The sequence below is a fragment of the Aythya fuligula genome, chromosome 2, assembly GCF_009819795.1.
Source record: "Aythya fuligula isolate bAytFul2 chromosome 2, bAytFul2.pri, whole genome shotgun sequence".
Classification (NCBI taxonomy): Eukaryota; Metazoa; Chordata; class Aves; order Anseriformes; family Anatidae; genus Aythya; species Aythya fuligula.
The window spans coordinates 84,316,026-84,331,524 of NC_045560.1; the positions used below are offsets into that span (position 1 = coordinate 84,316,026).

The 15,499-nt window shown below is 40.7% G+C and overlaps 1 protein-coding gene across 2 annotated transcripts in view; it reads right to left on the bottom strand.

The window, feature by feature from the left end:
* Positions 1-10,204: 10,204 nt before the first annotated feature.
* Positions 10,205-15,499, bottom strand: part of MARCHF6 (membrane associated ring-CH-type finger 6) — a 47,093-nt gene continuing 41,798 nt past the window's right edge. For both annotated transcript variants that reach the window (XM_032183365.1, XM_032183364.1), the window contains exons 25-26: positions 15,229-15,364; positions 10,205-12,479 (exon numbers count right to left, since the gene is read on the bottom strand). In XM_032183365.1, coding sequence (XP_032039256.1) covers positions 12,389-12,479; positions 15,229-15,364 — 227 coding nt within the window. In that variant the 3' untranslated portion in view covers positions 10,205-12,388. The remainder of the gene's footprint in view (positions 12,480-15,228; positions 15,365-15,499) is intronic.

Here is a 15,499-nt window from a genome sequence, read left to right on the forward strand (position 1 = left end):
AACCTTGTTCTTCTGATATGACTGTTGATAAAGATACCAAAAAATATTACATATAATTATCCTGCTTCCTCTTATCTGAAATACCCATATTATTTAACAAAGTCTTCCAAGTATAGCACATTAGCTTCAGGGGTCCCAGGCAGGCCAGGCCCTCTCCCTCTCCCACTACAAGTTATGTGACAACACTATGAAAATGGAACTTCCTTCAACCTCCTGAAACTGGAGGTTCAGTGCAGAGTAATGTGTTGGTCTCTTCCCAGGACAGGCCTAGCTCATCTTATTGTATGCTGGATAGCAGTCCATCTGATGCCAGCATTTCATTGCTGTTAAATGCTGCCAGAAATCCCAATGAGTTATTTTTGCCTCTGTCGACCAGAGAAAATATTTCAGATGTCTCCTGGTGTGTTGCTTTTGGAGTGGTTTTAAATTTATCTGAGACTTATGGAGCCCATCTCCTTTAGACTTTGGTGCTGCTCCTGTAGTATATTACTGCGTCCAACCACTATTCCCTTTGAAGGACACACAGTAGGGGAACTTGGACTTTTGCCCAACTACATAACATAGTAACACTTCAGGTTGGAAACATGAAAGCCTTTGCTTGGGGTAACTGGGAGCTTTGTGAGGTAGCAATAGGATTAACAACATCAGTGTTCACTAGTGTTTGAATCAGGTTGTGTGTACTCGGTAGTAGAGAAACAGGATCTCTCATTTTGGTAGCTACATGCTCATTTCCAAGGTGATGTTTAATTTACTTCATTTGTAAAAGTACTTTGTAAAAATCAAGTCCTCATGCTTGTAAGATGAATATAGATTTACATGCTTATAATTATATATTCCAAAACATTTCTATATATAAATTTTTAAACTTTTGTATGAACTAACTGTTTGGTATATAAGGAAAGAAAGAGTTTATCTCTGTGAGGTAAAGTCAGGAACAGATCATGTCCTTCAGACTCATGCTGACCCATCTCCATGAGCATGGAAGGTGGTTTAACATGCTGCTTAGCGTGCCTTGATGGTGCTGAGCCAGTCTTGGAGTAAGACATCCTCCACTCTGCTCTGCCTCGAGCTCCCTCAAACCTAAGCACTCCAGCAGCTTTGCAGCTTCATGGAGAAATGCTACAAGGGCGCAGCCTGTGCTGGAAGCCTGATGCTGCAGGCACCCAGAGCTCCTCAGCAAAGTGAACGTGCCCAGATTAGCAGGAAATGGGGCTGCACCCTGGCTAAGAAGTGAAATGGGGGAAGGACACAGCTTCACAGGATGTTGCCTGGTGAATGTCCAGAGTTTCTGCTAGCACTGGCTGGTACTCTTTGAGAAAGTGCCAGGACACAGTATAGAGTTAGCAAGGATCATAAACTATTCGCCATTATGGGTCATCATGATGGGTCAGGCCACACTGTTTTTTGAAGGAAGGGTTCAACTGTATTCATGCCAGTCCTTCCATGGTATTTGCTCCCCGGGACAGAGCAGAGGGGATTTAGGCAATGGGGTTAAGTGAGGAAGCATCCATGGCATTACTGCACTTTATTGGACAGTATTTTGGTGCTGTGGTAAGGGCCATGTCTATCCTTCATCTCATCTGGTCTCACTTCTGGCCCACACATACAAATTAGAGTTGAACTGGATCTTACCAGTTGATTTCCAGACAAGGAAAAGACCTGGCAGCACTGGGGAGTGCCCTGTAGCCCAACTTGGTCGACAAGGAGCCTATCTCCCTGCTGTGTGGCCCACACACCCCTCTGAACCTCTATGCTCACATCAGTGCATCCCCAGGGCATGACCTAATGTGTCGCAGAGAGCAGGGAGCCCCAGGAGGCCCATGGCAGTGGGAGGATTCCCTGCAGCTCCTGACTGCTTTACCTTTGTTAGATGTAGGAATTGATGTAACAGGAGAAAGGAAACTCTGGGAACCTGCCCCCTGCAATGTGAGCTTCAACAGCTGTCATTTGTGAGGTCAACTTTTAATGTTCCACTTTCCTCCCTCTCCTGCAGTTAAAGGACTAGCTTCAGTCTAACCATCTAGTTAGACAGCTGATGGTTAGTTGTCAGTGGACTAAGTCTACCAGAAGTCAAAGCTACCTGACACCAAGTTCATCTTTATTGCTTTTTTCAAATGCGAGCAAAACTTCTTTGTACTCAGAGACAATTTAATCAAATTTCAGTCCCTCAGCAATCCCTCTGGGTAAAATGAATAAATAAATGAATAAATAAAGAAATAATCTGTGGTATTTTTTCTTCTGAGATTTAAGATTAACAATTCTACTAACCAAAACCATAGCAGCTGCTACTTTTCTGCCATTAAACTGGGTGACACAGCTATTACAGTTCAAGACAATTTTGATATGTTGGAGATAACTTAAAATGACTTAGCAAAATACAAAACATATATAAATTTAAAATTTCAGTTTGTATTACTATATATTTTATGGTTATTCATGTTTTATTGCATTACTCTGTGGAAATTCAGGAAGTCCAAATAAAATATAAGCACAGAAGTATCTTTGTTTTTGCAGATAGTATTAGCAGAGTAATAGCATGTATGGAGCACAATAACTTATTTGTGTTATAGTATCTGAGCCCATTTCAGATGCAGAGTTTCAAAATTTTAATAAGTCTACCTGAAGATCTGTTTAACCCAGAGAGAGCTGCGTGTTAAACATAAAATACTAAATTAAGGATATTAAATGGAGTTATGATATTGCCAGAAGCGAAATTCTGCTACAGTGACGATATGTTTTTAATAGTGTGCGTACCCTACATTTTGCAAACAGAGAGAAAAGTGAATATAATTAGATTTGTTAACTTTAACATCAGTATACACATGATGTGATAAGAAGCCGCGTATTGTTCTCTACAATTCTATGTCGTATTACAGATGTGCTTTAACTTTCTCTTTCGAGTCTGCCTGGTGATAAACTCAATAATCCTCCAATAACTATTGCAACTATTATCCCTCAGACGGTGATAAATCAGTTGCCTGTGATGTGTCGATGTTATTTTCAGTGTTTTCAATGAAAATGTGAGATGTTCCCCAAGGATTCTGCAAGTAGTAATGAAGATAAAAATCAATTTAAATAAATACTGTGGATTGTTTAAATTTTAAGATTATTATAGGTCAAATACTATAATATGACAAATATTAGATCCTACATAATCTTTCTGCAGTTTAAGACTGCGTCTTTATGGAATAGTTATAAATGTTTGACAGAAGCCAACAACCACCCCAGACCCTTGGTTTTGTTCTCTTCAGGTACTACTCAATTGTGTTTCTGCTTTTAAAACATTTTTTTTTTGAAATATACTTAGCCTTTACTTTTTTTTTTACTTATTTTTTTTTTTCCTAGATAGGGAGGAGCAGAGCTTTAGTTTGTCAAATTTCTTGAAGAATTAAAAAAGCCAGTAAATAAGTGATACATTATCCCAACTAAATGTTTCCAAGGTATGCATCAGAAGTTTTCAGAGTACTGGTACCACAATACCTCTGCTTGTCAAGTATGTCCCCTCTGTGTATGTTCACACTCATATATACACAGTGTGGCTTAATTTTACACCTTATATTTAACGTTTTGGAAAGCACAAAGAAACAAGTCGGTTTTCCTCCAGTATTTCCTTGTCATATAACAGGTAGTCTTGTCTTCTGCTACGGCACAACTTGAAGTGACAAGCAAATCCAATTAGCCTGGGCAGAACAAAATGCCACCACAGGCTTTGTTGCAACTTGCATGCCTGTGGGCACTAAGGTGCAAAGCCCAACGCTGACTTCTCAAAGCTCTGCTAATCCATCGTTTACTCATGAAAATATCCCAGTTCCTCAGACCTGGAAGTTTCTTAGAGTAGTAGCCCAGCAAAGGAAAATACTATGTTCTGTACCTGGAGAGGAATAACCCCATGCACCAGCACTGGTTGGAAAGCAGCTTGGCAGAGGAGGACCTGGGGGTCCTGGTGGACACCAAGTTGAACACAAGCCAGTAATGTGCCTTTGAAAAAAAAGAAAGCCATCAGGACCCTGGGCTACATCAGGAACAGTGTTGCCAGCAGGTCAAGGGAGGTGATGTTCCCTCTACTTAGCAGTGGTGAGGCCCCACCTGGAGCACTGGGTCCTCCCCTGGTCTGCACTACAAGAAGGACATGGACTTACTGAAGCAAGAGTGAAGTGGAAAGTAATAAAGATTATAAAGGGACGGGAGCGTCTCTCATATGATGAAGGCTGAGAGAGCTGGGATTATTCAGTTTAGAGAAGGATCAGAGGGATCTTGTCAATATGTATATGTATTTTTTTTTTTACTGTGAGGGTGAGTGAGCATTGGAGCAGTTTGCCCAGAGCAGTTGTAGAGTCTCCATCTATGGACATATTCAAAACTTGACTGGACAACTGGACATGACCTTGAGCAACCTACTCTAGTTGACCCTGTTTTGAGCAGGGAATTTGGACGAGATGATATTCAGAGGTCCCTTCCAGACTCAGTAATGCTCTGGTTCTGTGATTCTGTTTTATCTCAGTGTCCAAGGTGTCTTCTTCTATCTTACAGAGACACTACAAGAGGAGGTGAAGGCTGGGAGGTGCTTAAACACTGCAATAGTAGTATAAGAAATTAGCTGTAAAGCCTAGCTTTGAAAATATAGGTTTTTCCTGCATTATATTGAAGAAATAAAAGGCTGGTGACAGCCTCCTTCATGCCTAAGTGCATTGCTCACTGAACTCTGTATGTAAGCTGGTGCAGTTTCAGGTGTTTTAAGTACAGTCATTTGCTATTTGCTGAGTACCAGAGATACAGTTCAAGCTGTCCAGGCACATTTAAAAACTGTATCAGGAACTTAAAATGACACGGAGTCAGTGCAGTGAATGCTACACTAAGAGTTTTTCATCTTTGTGTTCTGTCATGTTTTAGTAATCATTTCATAGACTGCACTGCCAAGATTCAATTTTGGTAAAAAAGGATTTTTTTAAAGCGGAAATTGACTGTGGTACATGTTCTAAACAGTACAACAGAAATATTCCACAAGTTGAAAAGCCCAATGCTACGTTACATCACATTATTGTTTTCCTGTCATGGCATATCTGCATCATTTCCAAGCAGGGTACACTGGAGAGAAGGAGGCTGAAGGGAGATCTCACCACTCCCTACAATGGCCTGGAAGGAGGTTGAAACGAGTATGGTATCAATCTCTTTTCTTAGGTGACAAATGGTAGGACGTGAGGAAGCAGCCTCAAGTTGCCCCGGTGGAGGTTTAGATGGGTATAAGGATGAATTTCTTCAAGAAAAGGGTGGTAATGCATTGGGACGGGCTGCCCAGGGAAGCAGTGGAGTTGCCATCCCTGTAGGATTTAAGAAATGTGCAGATGTGGCGCACAGGCACATTGGTTAGTAGTAGACTTGATAGTTAGGTGGATGGTTGGACTTGATGATCTTAAGAGTCTTTTCCAACCTAAAAGAGGCTATGGTTCTATGATTTCTGTGATGCCACGGCAGATTCTAAGTGCAACGGAGTTTTTATCTACCACATTAATGAACGGTTTAATAATACAGTAAGGGCTCCCGCAGCACTTGAGCGTCAGCAGAGCTTTTATTGACTGCTGGGAGACCTGGCACCACCTGGCCGTGCCTCCCTTGCACATCTGCAGGATGTCTGGGTGCTTTGCCCCCTCTCAGATGCTGTCAGCATGGGGGGCTGCACCACTCTCAGGGAGCCCGGTCGGTGGCAGGGGGGTAGTGGAGGCCCTGCCCCTCCAGAAACACTGCTGCCACCATCTTGTGGCACAGGGAGCCCAGGCACAGGATGAGGAGGGGGCTGGAGGCCAGGGCACAGGAGGGGAGCTGGAGGGCAGGCCCTGTGCCCGAGGGGCAGCCTGTCTCTCTGGCAGGCAAAATGGCCAGGGAGAGCCATCCCCAGGAGAGGGGCCCTCTGCCCCCCGACCCTCCTCCTCCTGCCTCGTGAGGGCGTCTTTCAGGCCACCGACACCTCTCCCAACACAGCCATGTCTGGCCATGCCTTGGCCACCGTCACAGAGGCTTCCTGATGTCACAGTGGCATCTGCCCCCCGGATTGTTCCGGGCCCTATAAAAGGCCCCTGCGCAGGGCCCGCCACTCGCTGAGATTCCAGGCCCTCTGACAGCTGTCATGGATGGAAGAAAGAGGACCTGGAGTGGAGGCTGCCCACCCTTAGGTGGGTCGAAAGAGGACTTAGTCCTGAAATCGAAGAGAATGAGGCCACTGCCTCTGGTGAGGAAGTGGAAGAGGGCCGGCGCCGGTCGCAAAGGAGCAGTGCCCTGCGGTGCAGCAAATGCTGTGGAGCCCATGGAGGTGGATCTGCCTCCGGATGAAGACCTGATGGAGGTGGATCCACCTCCAGATGAGGCAATGGAGATCGACGTGCCCGGGCTCCCTGCCGCCAAGATCCATCGGCGGCACCGCAGGAGCAGCCAACCAGCTCCGTATGCACGGCCCGGCCGCCGTGCCTCATAGCACGGCCATCCTTCCCTTCCCTTCCCTTTCCCCCATCCACCATCCCCCACCCCCACCTCGTCCAGAGGTGTCATCTCTTCTGCACGGAGTCTCAAGGAGTGGACGAGAGGGGACTTGGCTTCCTCTGGGATGCTGCACCAGGGTGGCAGAAGGAACCCCTCAGAGAGCCACGGTGGACCTTGGGACCTGGAGCCCGGCGATGTCTCTGTCTGAGGACAAGAAGGCTGCCCGATGGCTGCTTGAAGAGGAAGCCGCACCTTCCATGGCAGAACACAAAGAAGAGCTGCAGATCAAAGCTGTTAGGGAGACAGCTGCTCCTCTGAAGAAGCAGAAGACTTCTCGTCTGCCAGGAAGAAGTGCTGGAGCGCAGCGTCACAGAGAAGAAGAAATAAGGGCTTCATTAGGAATAATAATAATTCAATAAACAAACAGCAATAAAAAAATAAAATAAAAAAGTGATAAAAAATAACAGAGAGCCACTTTCTTCTTTGGGGACAATTTAGTGACTGTGTCTGGACTCCCACATCCCCTTCTGGTGTTCCCAGTAGAGGAAAGATACTGATGTGTGTGCAGTGTGTGTAGTGTAGTGTGCCCAGTCCAGGGCATTCAAGACAGCGTGGGCCCAGGGCACACGGCGTACAAGGGCAGGCTGAGGGAGCTCCTTGGGTCAGCATTAAGGAGAGAAGGCTCAGGGGTGGACCCGACTGCTGCCTACAGCTGCTTACTGGGAGAGTGTAGAGAAGATGAAGCCTGAGACTTCTCAGTGGAAAGGCAAACACCCCCAAGGCCACACTTGCCGATGGAGACATCCCCATGGATAAAAGGAAAAGTTTGTCCCCACAAGGGTGCTCAGACAGAAGAGGTGTCCAGATAGGCAGCACAGTCTCTGTCCTGGGGGACACCTGAACTTGAATGAACAAGGTTGGATGTTCCCAGAGGTCACCTTGCCCTTGGTATGCCACTCAGGGATCTTCAGGCAGATGTAGTCCCTAGGCTTCCCAGATAAGGAGGGGAGGCTGGTCAGCTTGTTGCTTCTTGGACCCTCTGATTTGCCTGTCCTGAAGATGGTCCCAATGCTTGCCTCTTTCTCAAGAATCTTCTGGGGTCATCCTGACCTCTCAGAGATACATGTATAAGAAAGCAGTCACTTCTGAAATAGTGAGTAAAATTAGGTTCAACAGGTAAGTAAGGGAGTGAGGCTTCAGCTTCATGGAGTCATGGTGTGATGACAGCTGCCAATGAAACAGGTCAATGTTAGGTTGTTTAAGGAAACTGAGGATTACAGAGTTTAGTCATTTGGCTGGTAGGTAAAAAAACCCTTTTGGTGAAGAAGGAAAGAGATCACAAAGACACATCATGAGGGACAGTCATACAACATTTTGAGAATCTTGGCCCTAAGTTTTAAAGGCAATTTTGGGAACAAAATAAAGCTGATAAAACTGTTATAACACAGGGTATAAATATACCCAAGTGTAGCTTCAAGTGAAGGAAGTACTTCAAATTCTTGCCTTAGACACTGAGCACTTTTACCCCTGCACTTTACCAATTACTAAATGATTTTTACAAGGAAGGGAAGTGTATCTATGGACATACTTGGTTTATAGCAGGATCACCTGATTTTATCTTCTAAATTCTTCAGCTTCTTCCTGCTTCCACCACTCCTAATCACAACTAGCCAAAGTATTCTCTATTAAAACTCCACTTCAATGCAGCAGCATGTTTAAGTTCAGCCCATTCACACTGAACTTAACTGAGACCTTTAACCGATTTTGCACATTCTTAACATGTAATGCCAGATATTCACTATCAAGGCTCCAATACAAATTCTATTCAACATAAACAAGTCTCAAGTTTTGCAGTGTTGTATTTTTGTAAGCAACAAGGAAGCTCTTCCCTTCTGGTAAAACATATTTTCCAAGAGCAGGACCCATACTTAAGACCAAGTGAGCTAATATTAATCCCATTAGTAAGGTTAACTCCCACCTTCAAACCTGATGTCAGACAACTCCAAATATGTTTAACTTCTCCTTGTACAGAAGGAAAAAAAAAATAAAGCCTATGCAGCTTTGGCACTGGACAGTAGTCAACAAGCATCAACAGCAAGCAAGCATCTAGGCATCAAAACCAATGTGTACAGCTGTGAAGTCTTGTTGCTGCTCCATCCCCCTATTATTATTGACTTCCAAGCATTGTTTATTTTGGAAAAATATTTGACCTTTGGAAATATCTTCTGAATATACCCATTATTAGGAAACTTTGATTTCAGCATCTCATTTCCCAATTGATGTTGACTTCTAAACAAAGAAATTAAAAGCACAAGCATAGCTTGTCACTGGAATAATCCCAGACTTAATACAATTCTTGTAACTTTGCAATTCTTCAGTTCCAGTTGGTCTAATTAATAACTGAGATATCAGAGGAAAAGAGAGCTAACTTACCTTGACACTGTAAAAATTAATTTATCTGCTTCTGAAGACAGCTTCTATTCCTGCATCCTAAACTTTGTTGTATTATCAAGGCTCAGTTCCCTGTTTAATGCTTTTATTACAAATTCTGCCAAGAACCCCTGTCATTGCTCGGATGATACAAAGAATTTACAACCTAGATACCAACAAATGGACAGACAGCGAAGTACAGGGCAGCAACACTATCAGCCCGCTGGACAGTGGAATCAAGAAGCTACTGTCAGCTGTAAACACAAGGTAAAGGTGTTTTTTTTATTTTTTTCTGTTTCTTTTTCCCCAGAATTCTCTGAAGAGTAACAGGGCTGCTGTGAACATTTTTATGAAGACCTTTGCTCACACACAGGGGGAAGCAAGGGACAAATGCACTCAACTGAAAAATGATGCAAGCGCTGCAATCTCTGCTGGAGCCTGCACCTCGCCGAGGAGGCAGCCGACGGAAAATAGTTACAGGTTCCAGAGGGCCCTCAGAAATGTAAACAAGTAACTTAGGCTTTACCCAGTGGAGAAGGGGTAGTCAAGAGAAAAGATGCAGAGTTCTCACTGTTTTTAATCAATATAAAACATCCTGTATAAAAACAGTCAAAGCCATGCTGCAATTAACTTCTTCGTTACGCAAGAGATGGCTATAAAGCCATCCGACAAGTCGCAGATAAAGGCTTGTAGACCTACTAACAGCATTAGACACTCAAAACCACAGAGGGGACACAATTAAGCCAGTACACATCTCCAGCCCCCCCCTTCCAGACCCAAGGTCAGCACAAATTGTGATGAAATCGCACACAGTTTCTCCCCCACTGCACGCTGTGTCACTAGCACAGATGGAAGCCACTGGTACAGAGCCTGTCAGCTGTCCTAGCAACAGCCAGTTCACTTGCATGCTTGCTATCAAGTTTCTATCCCAGAAGAGTACACAGCACAGTAAGGCAAACTATTAAAATTTAAAACAATAAAAAAAAGTTATGTCACATTTAGCTCTTGTTCTATACAGCTTTCTTCCCCCAAACACACTTAATGTAAGGAGACAGATGAGATTGTTCTTTGGAATCTTACAAGGGACAGTTTCAGAAATTTCACTCCACACCCATCATCTATAATGCAGTGCAAAACCAAACAACAGTTTCATTTGAAACCAGCTCTCATTAACAAAGAGCAAGTACAGATAACATAAACCACCATAAAATAGCTACAAGTTCACATTACAAGACTGGACCAAGTAATTATTTCTCATGCCATGATTGGTAAAATCAACAGCAATAAGGAACAGCACAAAGGCTTTTTCTTAATAAATTTTAATGTTAAGACCAGTTTGGATAAAAACACAATGTTACAAGAACTGAAAATTCTGCATGATGCACAGTAGTGCTGGCAATATTTGAGTGATAAGATCTGTTTGGAACTGTTTACAAAAGATTTGTCAAGGACAGAATTGTGGCATAACTAAGGATGGATGTTACCAGTGAATGCAATCTTGTGAAAAATACTTGTCCCACAACGTACGCCACTGTAAATATTCAAATGCAACATTTATGCACATCAAAAATATTCGGGGGTAAATACTCAATTTAGCCTTTAGGCAGCAAAGGTGAATTAGAGAGAAATATTGTGGCTATTTTTCCATGACTTCATTTCACTGGAAAAAATCCCAATAAATCACTCCAAAAGCTAGTATTTATGGGTTCAAAGCTTTCAGGAAAATAATAGTTCTGTATAACAGTAGTTTCTGTCCTTATGACCGTGACAGCCCCATCCTCCTGACACTAGGTGCTGATGCTTTCGGCTGGTGTGCTCACTGCCTTACAACAGGACAGCCCGCACACTGGGAAATGCACCACCACCACCAGAGCCTGGACCAAATTAGCGCAGAACACATCAGATCAGAGATGCAACGTTAATAAAAGGAGATGACACGCTCCAAGCACCTGCCAGATTCTCAAGTATTAATTAGATACACATACAGTTAAGTGCAGAATACTGAAGGACAACGTACCAAGTAGCAAATTTAATCATTCCATCGATTTTCAGATTACTGCAATGGATACTTGCATTTCCCCATTTAATCTAAGAAAAGTATTGCAACCTTAGCACTAGATTTGATGGTACTTAAAGCCTTGTGATACTGGTATGTATTTTCTTCAAAACATCTACATTAAAAATTACTGCAAAAGAACTCTATCTCTATATAGAAATAACACAAACTTGTTTTGGTGGCTCTTGTTTGTGTCCTTGCAAAGAAACCTAACTTTTCTTTGCCTGTTTAATAGCATATATAATAACATATATTCCCCTGCCCCAGAGGCAATCAATGGCATGTGATGCATGACTTCCTCAGGGTTACTCCCATAAAAAATTCATGCTGACCAATTCTGAAAGAATATATATATTTTTAAATGTAATTGTATAATATAAAATTCACACTGTAATTTGCAACTTAGGTAACTCACAGGAAAGAAGGAACAAAAAAAAAAAAAATTTCCAACTCTTTAATTAAAGACCAGGTCAGAATGTTGCTTATACTATGCTCTTTGTTTCTGTGCAAACACATCAGATAAGGTTCATCCCTTCTCTTGAGGTCTTGAAAAATTCTACTACTGGTAAGTGGTAAACCTATCTAATTTTTCTTGGTACCTTTAAATGCTTCCATCACCTAGCTTCAGTAAGTTTTTACTTACTGCTTCAATTCAGGAAATCCTGATTCCCAAAGCCCCAGAAAACCCCCAAACAAACAGAAAACCCAGCTGAGCCTCAACAAGTACATCTGAATTCTCAGAAAAGGACATCTTTTCTTGATTTAACAGTAACTGTACAATATTACAAACTCAGACACATGAAAAACAATCAGGCAATAGAAAATGTACAACAGCTTTGGTGTTATACAAAATAATAATAAAAAAAAAAAGACTTGACCGCAAGAGACATAGTTCATTATGTTCTCACCACAGCCACTTCACTGCTGACTGTAAGACAGCTATTTACTTCTGATATTCTCTGTGTGGCCTTTCCATCCATGAAAAATCATATGATCTTACTACAATAAGAACTGTTATGAACACCATAAAGTAAGCTCCAAATTTTATAAAAACATCTTGCCTCTTTGCACTATTGCTTTGTGGCACATTGTTTGTCAACAGAACAACAGTCCAAAATAAAGTGACAACTAGATTTAATAAATTAATATACTTTTTTTCTTTTTAAAGATGTACAATGCACATTCTTTTTAATCCAAGGTTTTAGGGTGTCAGGATACTTCTATTTACACATATACAGACCTCAGACAGCATTGATAACACCAGAACACACAGATAAGGAACAGTGCCTTAACTGCTATCTGGATGCTACAAACAGAAGCCGAAACACTGCTGAGAGTATTATTGGGAGAGATATCCAAAAACTGAAGAAAAGTCTATGAAAAAAGGACATGTAAAGGCAAAGGGAAGGTCAAGATGTTTAATATGACCATCTATTCTTGCGAAGACTGAGGTGGAGTTGTTGACGTGCCTTGTTTACCAGACTTCCGTTCGTAATTCACAAGTCGTTGCCCAACAAGGTATCTGAAATTATTAAAAAACAGCAATAATTTAACAGAAGTTACTACAATTCTGTACCATAAATCCACTCTATCTCCTTTGTTGCAGAAGGAGCTTTCTCATGTCAGTAAAAGTTATTCTACACATGACTCCCCACCCCAACAATTGCCTTCAACAGTCTTCATCTTTGCATCTTTTTTTCCTCAACTTTCAGGTATTTCACAATGGAATATATACCTATTATGGGGTTGTGTTTAGAGCCTTAACTTTGGGAGTCATACGTATCAGAAATACACAACTCAAATAAGATTTGAAATATATATAAAAGGAACGTGTTTAGTATTATTTGTAAAGCCAGTCCCTTTTGCTAGATGATACTTTTATGAACACTTTTGCAGTGTTCACCCAGATGAACAAAACATCTGTAACAACAACTCAATACAAAACGAAATGAGTGTTAATGAGGTTCTAACTCCAGTAAAGAATCTGGCACAATGCAGAACATGCATCATACGAGTACAAGAGGCTCAGCTCATATATCCAATGAAAATAGACCTTTGTTGGAAAAAAAAAAGTAAGTATCGTAAATGAAGATCTTTTACCATGGCTCAGTCCTTCTTAAAGGGAGAGAAAATATTCTCATGCTATTTCATGTCAGGGTTGGGCCTAAGGGCTGTACGATTATTTTATTAAATTCCGTTTCCACATCACATTGCCTCATCAGCTTAGCAGATTTCATCTTTCACATTATTCCTTACCTCCTCTATATCATTTCATACATCTACTTTTTGCCATATAAATTCTTTTATGTGCTTCCTATTTGTCTGTTGGTTCTATGTGTAAAAGAACCATATGCTCCCATGAATTTGCCAACTGAAACTTACTATTTCCTTTAGCACCTTTTCCCACTTCAACATAATCAAACCATGACATATTGTTTGCACGTTGGAGAACGTCACAAAATTTGTATATTCTTTTGAAATTTGTTGTGTAAAAGACGTAATTAAGCATATTTCTAGACTATAAATCTCTACAGGTTAGCATGACTATGCCTGCTTTGCGTACTGTAATCATAATCAGATCATTAACTTATGTTACACAACCTTCTTGTCTACAAGGGTGGCTACAATACTTTCCTTGATAAGTTCATTTAATATCAAAGTAATTTACACTTAGATATTTTCACAGGTTTGTAGGCTGCAAGAAAGAAACTTGCAATATTAATTCAAGTTGCAATTCAATGAGTTCTGCCTAAAATATATTAACATTTAGCTGAGAGCACATTTGTAAAAAAAATATATATATACATGCACAAATAAAGGCATGTTGGGAACAAAGATTTAAAATGCATGATAAAATTCAAGGTACTAAAATATACATTGAGCAGCCTAGGGTTTAATTTTAGTAAAAACTCTTCTAATATTTATAGATTTTATTAATTGTACATTTACACCACACACTTTTAAAGCATCAGTAACTTCAGAACGTTTAAGGTTCAAATAAGTTCATTTTAGATTTGACTCTTTTTGTAGACAGTGGAAGGCAGATCTGTTGTATGGCAACTCAGGACATGAACATGTAACACATTTATTCCTTTTTTATACAAAAAAAAAGAGCAAAACAAAACTAAGAAAGCTAGTTGCTGGGGTTTAAAACTATTTTTCCAAATAACCCCCAAAGCAGTGGAACTGCACACTGCACTAATTAGGAAGGGACATAAAATAAAATGTCTTAAGGAAAAGGCCCTATGAAGTATGTACTTGTATGTACGAGAAACATGATGGAAACAAAAGTTCTAGTACTCAACAGTTAAAAGTGAGAAAACAACATGCCTGCCGAAAAAAAAAAAAGGGACATTTAATTTCTCGTTGCTTTCAACTTCAGAAAAATGTTAAGATAAGATGCATAAAAATGTAATGTAGAAACAGAGAATGGAGTAGGTTAGTAACTTAAAAATGGAATTGTCTAGAATAGAAAAAAGTTACAGAATAATTTGATCAGTTAGTTGCACTCAAATCTAAAAAACTAAATCATACTTATACCAAAATGCTTTGGAACAGATCCTTTGTAACACCTGATGCATTACTGATCAACTTTGAGAAGGGCATGTTTTTAAATGACTGGAGAACAACAAGCATTTTAAACATGGGTAATAAGGATAACAACAAAAGCTTAGAAACTATTCAGGCTAACCAGAAAAACAATGGGAAAATAATAGTTTTTATCATGCATCTGAGTAATGCAGAGTAATAATTAGTAAAATCATCATAGAAGTGTGCAAAATTTGGTAAAGACAAACTATCCATTCACCTGAACTTTAACAGGTTAATTGGACTAACAATTAGAAAGAATAAGAAAAAACATTATGCAGAAAATGTTGAAGAAACCGTTTTATAAGCAGCAGATGGATGTAAGATTTTACTTCCAAATATGTAATAAGTTTTTACACTCACTTGCCCTTCAAGGCTTAGAGAGGAGACAGACAAGCAACCAGCATCATATGGGGTAAAAAAAAAAAAAACCAACAAACCTTCAAGTTAGACATAGGGGAGTATCTTCCATTTATAAAGAGAATTTGTTCCTTTGCTTGTCTGCCTGAAGAACAGGTAAAACACTTGCCAAGAACACTTTACTGTTAAATCTGCCTTGGAAAGTCACTTGTCTAAAAAACTTCTTAAAATCGCTTTTAGCCCTAAGACTCTAAACTCAATCTAAGGTTATCATTAAAGTGGATAAATTAAAAACCCCTAACAAAAACATACTATATACTCACTTGTCATTTTTAATATGTTCATAAAGGCGCTTGAACTGGCGGACTTGGAAGGAGAGGATTCCCATCAAAACCACCACCATGAGCAGAAAAGGGTAAATTCGACGCTGAACTAGGTTTTGCATTTCAGCAGTAACTCCTACAAAAGAAAATACAACCCTCACATAATCTGGCATTGCTGAAGGTAACATGTATTCCTGCTTCGGCTTTTTGTTATACTGTAACTTCAGTGGTAGGGCAGTGAAGTAACATGTCCACATATCCCAGATACCCA